This window comes from Lupinus angustifolius, unplaced genomic scaffold, assembly GCF_001865875.1.
Source record: "Lupinus angustifolius cultivar Tanjil unplaced genomic scaffold, LupAngTanjil_v1.0 Scaffold_235_4, whole genome shotgun sequence".
NCBI classification, from domain to species: Eukaryota; Viridiplantae; Streptophyta; class Magnoliopsida; order Fabales; family Fabaceae; genus Lupinus; species Lupinus angustifolius.
Genome location: NW_017727175.1, coordinates 1,022 through 10,589, shown reverse-complemented (window position 1 = coordinate 10,589; position 9,568 = coordinate 1,022). Strand labels below are relative to the sequence as shown.

General features: G+C 28.8%; 1 protein-coding gene across 1 annotated transcript; it reads left to right on the top strand.

Moving 5' to 3' along the window:
- Positions 1-394: 394 nt before the first annotated feature.
- LOC109340720 (transcription factor bHLH94-like) lies at positions 395-3,477 on the top strand. Its single transcript, XM_019578445.1, has 3 exons — positions 395-1,069; positions 1,727-2,140; positions 3,124-3,477. Exons 1-3 carry the CDS (start codon positions 566-568, stop codon positions 3,217-3,219), a joined length of 1,014 nt encoding a protein of 337 aa, XP_019433990.1. The 5' UTR covers positions 395-565; the 3' UTR covers positions 3,220-3,477.
- Positions 3,478-9,568: the final 6,091 nt, after the last annotated feature.

Genomic DNA, 9,568 nt, shown 5'->3' with positions numbered 1-9,568 from the left:
ATCTTATAATAATTTATCATGTAAAGTCAGGGACCTTTTCTCTAGATGATAAAATGGTAATTTTCTTCTTATTTTGGGAATGGAGTGCTTGTGCTTTGCACCATTATACTTTTTTAATATCTAGAATTATTTTTATGATACTATCAAAGTCATTCCTTCAGTTTTTGGTAAAAACTAATGCATTTCGGGATATGTAGTTGTTCATCTCAATAAGTGTTATTTTCAGAAATCAAATTCTTAATCTTTTAATCATCTTAAAAATCTAGTAAGGTTTCATCGTTAAATCAACATACAATCTCATTTACATAAACTAACTTTTCCCTTTGCCAAAACTGTTCTTCCCTTCAAATATTTAACCTTCATCATCTCATTCTCCACTTTCCTATATATCTTCCTACATCTCTCTCAACCTTTTCCCTCATCTCTCTCTCTCTCCCTTCATTTTCTCTTCAACAAAAAAAGTAGTGCCTGTGTCTCATTTGTGAACAACAAAGAAGACCTAAGAGGGGCCTCTTTCCTTTACCAAATTCCTTAACTTTTTATATATAGTAAAGTCATAAACATAATGACCCTAGAAGCTGTGGTTTTCCAACAAGATCCATTTAGTTACGGTTGCAATAAAGATTATTTGTACCCCTTAGTAGGAGAAGGTGCTAAAAGTACTTGTGAACAAGCATGGAGCCAAGACTATGGTTTTCAAACATCAGCAGAAGAAGAAAAACTCCTTCTTGGAATTATCAACAACAACATAGAACAAAGTCTCCATGCAACTACTTGGGATTCTTCTTCTACCTCAGTGTTGCAAAACACTAAGGAACATTGGGATTATTCTCACTCTTCGCCTGAGGCATGCACTGTTGATCAATCTCTTACGGCACCTATTTCCTCCTTGGAAACCACCACTGTTACCACCGCCACAGGGAGGCGTAAACGACGTCGCACCAAGAACAAGGAGGAAATTGAGAACCAGAGGATGACCCACATTGCAGTTGAGCGAAATCGAAGAAAACAGATGAATGAGTACCTCACTGTGCTTCGAACCTTGATGCCTAGTTCTTATGTTCAAAGGGTAAGATTTGGGACAAATTAACTCCTATAATCTTAAACCATTAATATATAATTAGGGTACACATGTATACTATACCAATTATAAACAAGTCTCTATTATCCTAAATCATGTACAAAAAAAACATTTAATCTTAATTAACAATTAATTTTTTTATATTTTTTATATTTTAACTTCATTATTATTGATTTAAAAAATTTAAGATATATTTTAGAATATCATATTCTTGTCCATTAACTATCCAATAATTTATTTTAGTTTGCTTTTAGCTCTCATTTCAAAATCAAGTTTTTTATATTGAACATCCATCCTATGACAAAAGTATAACTTTATTATAATTAAAATGATAAATATGTTATAACATGTTGTATTTTGTTGATGAACCACTTAGAGGAGATAATTGTTACTCATTTCATTTATATTTATCTCAATGTCTCTTATTTTTGAAATACCTCAAAAGGCAACAAAAAAAAGTAGTATATAATATCTCTAGTTTAATGTTAAAAAATCATTTTCCTCCAAAACAACATGAGAAGAGTTCTGAAGCAATCACAATTGTATTTTACCAATAAAATATGTTATAATCAATTGGTTTTCCTGAATTTCTGTTGACTGAAAACATTAATCTCAATACAATACTATGTTTCGTAACCAAAACAGGGTGACCAAGCGTCTATTATTGGGGGCGCCATTAATTTCGTGAAGGAACTTGAACAACTTTTACAATCCATGGAGGGTCAAAAGAACATTAAACAACCACATCAGGAGAATTTTGGTTTAAATGGGTCACTACCATTTGCTGAGTTCTTCACATTTCCACAGTATACAACGTGTGAAAATCAGAAGAACAATATAGGCACGACCATGGGACAGAACCAGGAACAAAAACAGTGGGGTGTTGCAGACATAGAAGTGACCATGGTCGATAGCCATGCTAACATGAAGATACTATCAAAGAAACGTTCTGGACAGCTTATGAAAATTGTTGATGGGCTTCAAAGTCTTAGGCTTGGGATTCTACACCTTAATGTTACTACTGTGGATGATATGGTACTTTACTCAGTTAGTGTAAAGGTTTGTTTCCTTTTCTCTCAATTTATGTCTCAAATTATACATATTTTTTCTATAATTGAGTAAGGGTATCCTCCATTTATCTATATTTATGAGTAATGAATTAATTTGTTTCGATATATGTAAATAGTCCTTCTAATAAGTGTAGCTAGAAATAAATAATTGACTTTTTTATTTGTCTGATATCTAATAGAATCTTATACAATTATATCAATATATTATTATTAAATTATACATCAAATTATAATAAAACAAATATAAAATTATGAAACTTGTTGCTTGACGAAAAAGGTTGTGGATAGATTATTTTAAAACTAACATTGTTGTTTTGTGCTTATTCCTTCCATTATAGTTTCTTCGGAAGATGTTAAATCTCTATGGAAATAAGTTTTAAAAAAGATTTCAATCAAGAAGAAAAGTGATTATTAGATAAGCTAACATTTTAAGTTCACTAAAAAATGTTAGAGTAGTTCTAAATTAAGTACGTTTTTCATTTTAATATTGCAAAACTATCTATAAAAAAAATATTGTAAACCTGCATAAACAATTTCAAATATTTTTTTTTTTTGTAATTGACTATGTAAAAATTATTTTTCACATAATTCAAACAAAACTGGTTTTCAAGAAACATATTCAAACATAAAACTTATTATATTATAGTTGGTCAAACCAATAATTGATTATTGGTTATATATAATCAATGAGTAAAAAAAATCTCTTTTCCACAACTGACTCAAACACGCTTTAAATGTTCAAATGAGTCACTATAAAAATACATGGTTAATTATGTTAATTTTGAACGATGCAAAATTCCTTTTCACGTTTTAATTTATTTAAATGATAGAATACACATTTAAAGACTTTGATAGTGATGTCTATCATTGAACTATTTTTTAGATACTAATTTAACAGTATTTTTAAACTTTCTTGAATTCTAAAAAAAAGTTACCTGTTTCTGATTATTGTCTTTGTTTATGATGGGAAAGGTAGAGGAAGGGTGTCAGCTGAACACTGTGGATGAAATTGCAGCTGCTGTGAATCAACTTTTACGCACAATCCAAGAAGAAGCTGCTTTCAACTAAATAATAAAACTTCAAACTTTTTTTTAAATTTTTCTATCTTTCTCTTTTGTTAGTAATTTCAGATATCTATGTCACTCTGTTAATTTCAGTGTTGGAGAGAGTTCGATATGTTGTTCTTTTATTTTGTTCTAATGCAACCTTTAATAGCAACATTTGTGTAAAACGACTTCAATTTATATCCTAGCCGTATATAAGGAATGTATGTATGTATATGCAAGTGCCTACCAAGGCTCAATAAAATACATGTCCATTTCAACTCAAAAGTGCATTTCATAGTAGTGTTTATCTAATGATGAATGATATAATGATAATATAAAAAATTATTACATTGTTAGTGTATATAATTTTTTTTAAAAAAGGAAAACTGATAGACAAACTTTTGTTAAGGGGAGGGGCCTAGGGGAGAATGAAACTATTAGAATTGGAAATCAAACTCTTAAGCATAAGCTTAATATTTTCATATTTCTATCAACTGAATTAATTCTTGGTATGTAAAAATCATAATTATATTTCAAATTTAAGGTACTTGAATAATAATTAAAAAATCAATTATATATAGAATGAATTCCATCTAGCTAATTTTAAATATTTTCAGGTCACGTAACTTTAAATCTAATGCCACATACAAAAGAATTATCACAAAATGAAAGCAAAAATAATAGTTTTAATATAAAATAAATAAAAAGGGAATTTAGAAATAAATATGGATTTTTCAATCTAGGAAATCTCTTTCAACTCCAAAAGAAAAAAATGTTAATATGGCGGGAATGATATCAACAAAGACTAACATAGGCTATAGATGAATACATTTCTTAAGTATGATACAAGTTACTATGATAAAAGTATCTCTATACCTCAAAAATATTAATCTTTCAGTTCTCTTTTGATATTTTATAATTTTACCCTCCTAATATAAGAAAGTAATATAATAAACTTCACATAAAAATATATCATTAATAAGCACGTATATACAAACTCAGGTCCATTGAATTTGGGGTAGTCTATTTCATATTTTATCTATATGCTATATTTATCCTCCTTTATATTCTTATATAATTAAAGTTAAATAAATGTCTGCACATTTTTATACTATCATGTCGTGTACTTGTCCCTCCCTCAAGCCTAACCCAAAAGGATACGCCAGGTGGGTGATGATGGCCTAGGGGCATAATAATAGGAGGCTAAAAACATTGCTCACACTTACCTCAATTATATTAAATATATTTGTTTAACCCATTAATGTCAATTATTTGATTTTGCTAGAAATGTTGCAAAATTTCCTCCAGACTTAAAAATTTATAAACTATTTACATTAAAATTTTGATGTTAAAATTTTGTATAGTTACAAAAATTAGGGGCTCCCATTTATATTTCGATGTAGAAAAGGCTAGAACCGGCCTTCTATCCAATTTTCTTAATATGTTTTTAATGGTTGCAACATGTGTTAATTTTTTGTCCCTACTTTTTTTGTAGGTTTTGTCTTATCGATAAGCTAAGTATCACTTTGTCATATAAGATTGTTTTATAGTTTTGTATGAGGCTTTATACTTTTTTATAAATTAAACTTTGTAAACATCAATAGTACGTGAAAAGAAAATTATTCATTCCCACCTTATGTTAAGGACTATATTCATGCTTATATAACAGGTTTCAGCAGAATAGTGACCTATTATATCAAACAATAAGTTTTGCTTCTTCGTGGTTTCCACACGCTATGATCAATCGTGGAAGCCTTTTACTTAAAAAGAACAAGAAGAAAATGGGAACAAAATAAGTTGCAAATCTATATTTTAGTCATAAACTTCTAGATAAGGAGTGCTGCAGAATCATTACAAATAGTTGAAAGAAACATTCACCTTCTCGGTAATGCATTAAATGAATTGGTAATTATGTATACACCTTCCATATTGTCTTTCACGTGTGTGTGTGAAATATTCTTTATCACCTTTTCAACCTTTGTTTGCTTCCATTGCACAATGTATCTAATGATGACATGGTTTGGAATTGTGAAAAGGAGCATGAGATGGCTCTGTGGCTTTGGAATAATTATACTATACATGACATGAACCCTTGTTGTAATCAATTTGATCTAAGGGGGTAAGGATATATTTGCATGATGGTTTGATCCTAGAATTGAACCCTTGCTACAAACTATTATAAGGCTTATGATTTGCTCAAATTGGGATTTAATAAATGGAGGAACTCTTCATTTTTGGAATATGATCAAAACCCTATATATATCAATAAAATTTAAATAAACCCCTTCATTTGAAGATTGTAACTTCAATTTCATTACCTACTTTAATTTTCTCTCATCACTTTTAAGAGTTAAGATCTTCTATACCACTATTTCTTTATCTTTCTATACCAAGCCAATAAAGTCATGCCAACTAATAAAATTATACTAATAATTTTTTTATCCTCTATAAAAAAATAATAACTATTATTAGTTTGCATGATGATTTGATCCTAGAATTGAACCATAGGCGGATCTTTGTTGTAAAAGGTGGGGGCAACTGCCCCCCTCAATTTCTTTTTTACAAATTTGTTATTTTTTTTTTCACTTTTTAGCTACACTAAAATGATATGTTCATATCAACAAAGCATTGGTCTAGTAGCGTAAAGTTCTGCTGGATTCCTAGAAAGACCAAAAGGTCATGATTTGATTATTAAGCGTGGCGAACCCCGAAATGAATTAGTTCATTACCCAAAAAGATGAGAGAATACTCTTGATAATACAAAAAATGGCATGGTCATGAAAATACTCAATGAAGCTCACATTTTTCTTCAATAGACCATTTGAATTCGTAATGATTGTGCACTTATAAAATATATTTCATCATCCCTCCAATCACTATTCTTATGAATATTATAACATGTTTTTATCATTCACTTCATTAATTTAGGCTATTCGCCAATTGTTATTTGCATTTTTTATCTAGATAAGTTATTCATAAATCGACTTGTAAATAACTGTATCTAACACTATATATTTATCCATCTCTTGGCTACTTTTTATTTTTCTTTATAAATACATCTACAAGCTACTATCAAGAGACCAAAGAGACATCAAATGATGTCCTATTTGAAATTCACATACAATATAACATTATTCTTTTTATCACGAGGTAACAAATCAGTATTCATCTATCTATATATACATCTTTTTCTCATCTTTTTTTCCTGCCTAAGTGTAATGTGCTTGTAGTGCTGTGTAGAGAGAAGGTATTTGATTGTATTAACTTATAAAATGAATTGTTATAAGATGTTGATATAATACATATTGATCATAACTAAACTGAATAATATTCCTAGAATATCTATAACTAAATTGATAATATTTATACAGTACAGATGAGAAAGTAGGAATGAGTTTGTTACACCAATACTTATGCTATGCCCATATAGGTATACATATAGCCAAAATATATATTCTACACGTACATGTAACGCCAATATTACATTCAGAAAATGGCTTTGTTTACTATGGACAAACCGCAGTCGAGAATAATTAATGAAGAATGATTGAAGATGATCATACATATAGTCATATACAACTTTGTATTTATGGAATTATTAATTAGGGTTAGAGGCAAAATTATACATAACCTATCTGAATTTAGATAAATTAAATTCATTTAATGCATTTGAATATATATATATATATATATATATATAATATAATGTATAATCTTAATAATAGATTGACACAATTTATTCATTATATTCTCTGACATATCCATTAGATGGATATCAGAAAACATAGACAAAAATGATTAAAAAGAATCAAAGAATGCATGAAGAAACTAATTATGGTAAAAAAAAATAATCTTTCGAAAAATCTTTTTTATAAAAAAGTTTTTCCATTTTATATGAAAAGTGGCTTTGGAAATAATTTTTCAAAAACAAATATTATTTCCAAAAAGGACTATGAAATTTTTATTTTATGAAGGATTTTTGTTTTTTGCAAACTATATTTTGCGGAAAATGTTTTTGGGAAAAAATTGAGCAAGAAAACTTTTGTGAAAAAGGTGATTTTTTTATTATTGAAACTTTTTTAAAATTTAAAGTGATTTAGATTGTAATTTAAAAAACAAATGAACTGTATATTCCTTCATCCAAATAAAAGTGATTAATGTGTATTAAAATTCATTCATTAAATTTGGACATGAAAAGATTAAATAATTTAAAATATTATTTCATAAACTTATATAGATTGATAGATATTTTCCCAATGATTAGCCTCCTAAACCAAAATCATCTAATTCATTTTCCATCCATAATTGTCATCCTTAGTTCCGTGAGTTTTCTTCCTCTAGAAATGTCAATATCCACACAAGGGATGATATTTATAACCAATTTAATAAACTTTCACATCCAATTCATGGAAGATCCATTAGATTTTGTTGTCACTTTAGGGAAAAAGGAAAGAGCTATAAAGATACACCTAGCATGACTTAAGAAGCTTTTCAAGGGGCGCCCTCACTCCTTTTAGTTATCCATTCCAATTCAATAACACCATAGCTTTTTTTGTTCATTACAATTGGAGGCATATGCACTAGCTTATCAATCATACTATAGTATTAATACTTTTCACTACGTGAGAGTTGCAGTGATTATTTTAGATGTATAACAGTACTTTAAGTTTAACCGCAGTAATATATGGTCATCATTAATAACGTTTCACAAACGTTGTTGTATTGATTATATACTATAACATACCACATTAAATGATGTTATTGGTTTTTTTCATTTCCTTCCTTAAACTTAATTATTTTATGAACTGAGTGATATGATGATTTACCTTGAATTGGGAGGGATAATTACAAGAAATAAATTATTGTTGGAATGAATTAAAGTGAGAAGACATTTAAGTATGAGTTTTATACATTATCACTGCATCATCCACCATTCATATTTAATTATTATCAACTCTTTAAAGAAGTAATCAAAACGAATAATAAATAATATATTGACTGTATATAAATATTTACACTAATTAGCATAGATTTACATTCTTATTATTAACCATACATATATACAGTACACAACACTCACTTCAACTAATCCAAATTCATGTCAACCTTTTTACCAAATATTTACAACATAATAAACAATATCTTTATTTTTATTTGAGTTTCACACATTATTTTATAATATATTATATTGCCTCATAAATTAAGAACAACATCTACTTTTTTCATATGAAGATCTTAATTAAAATTTATACAGTCACATATCTATGCGGGCATAATCAGTCAAAATATAAAAATATGTTTCTATTATATTTTTAAACTATTATTTTAATGCCCAGTTAATTTTGCTTACAAAAAACAATTGACCTGTAAAAGTGATTAAGCTAGAAAAACGATTTATTTGTCATTCATAGATTGTTTTGCCGTGAGTAAACGTTGTGTTGGCTGGTATGGGAGATTCTTTTTTACTTTAAATAAAATAAAAAATTTATTTGTCATTGATTTATTGTTAGCACAGGTTTGTGACTAACATGGAAGAAGTTTCCCAAAAGAAGTGATGAAATTCCCAATCATTAGGATTTTGAAAAGGTAAAAACATAATCCAGGGATCTTCAACAGATCGATATTCCCCACTTTTATGCTGCTCCTAGCTAGTGCAATGCACCAAAAGTAATTTCTTTTCAGAACAGAATGTTCTTCAAATATTTAATAGGAATATGTTAATCATGTTGCCTTGTTGCTTGTTCTTCAAGCTACTGCTATGCACACCAAGTGCATAAACACCAGCACAAAACAGAGAAAGAATGGAATAGGAATAGAAAAGAAGATTGAAGAATAAGAGTTTACTTGGATAACAAGAAAGAACAATTCAATGAATATACCTCTTTGTATTATTGATTCACTTCAAGTATCAATGAATACAATTGTCATTCTCAAATATGATAGACTTCTATTTATAGCTTTCCTAACTAACTAACTCTTAACTAACTAGACTAATTAGGAAACTATTACAACAACAATATCAAAAGCTGAAATTATTAACAACACTCTTCCTTAATTCAGCTTTGTTCTTATTTTACAACACCAATCCTTTCCCTCAGCAATTCAAACCTGCTTCTCTTCAAAGGCTTAGTGAAACCATCTGCTAACTGGTTTTCTGAGTTGCAGAACTCGACCTTCACCTTCCCTTTGCTAACTTGGTCTCTAATATAGTGAAACCTTGTCTCTATATGCTTGCTTCTACCATGAGCCACTGGATTTAAAGCAAGGTTAATAGCAGACTTGTTGTCCATCATAATCAGCATACTTTCTTCTGCATTCATTCTCAATTCTTCCATCAAACCTTTCAGCCACACTGCTTGACAGGCACACAT

Coding starts and splice junctions, on each gene's coding strand:
- LOC109340720 (XM_019578445.1), top strand. CDS start 566: ATGACCCTAGAAGCTGTGGTTTTCCAACAAGATCCATTTAGTTACGGT. Junction 1,070..1,726: donor CTAGTTCTTATGTTCAAAGG/GTAAGATTTGGG, acceptor TAACCAAAACAG/GGTGACCAAGCGTCTATTAT. Junction 2,141..3,123: donor TTTACTCAGTTAGTGTAAAG/GTTTGTTTCCTT, acceptor ATGATGGGAAAG/GTAGAGGAAGGGTGTCAGCT.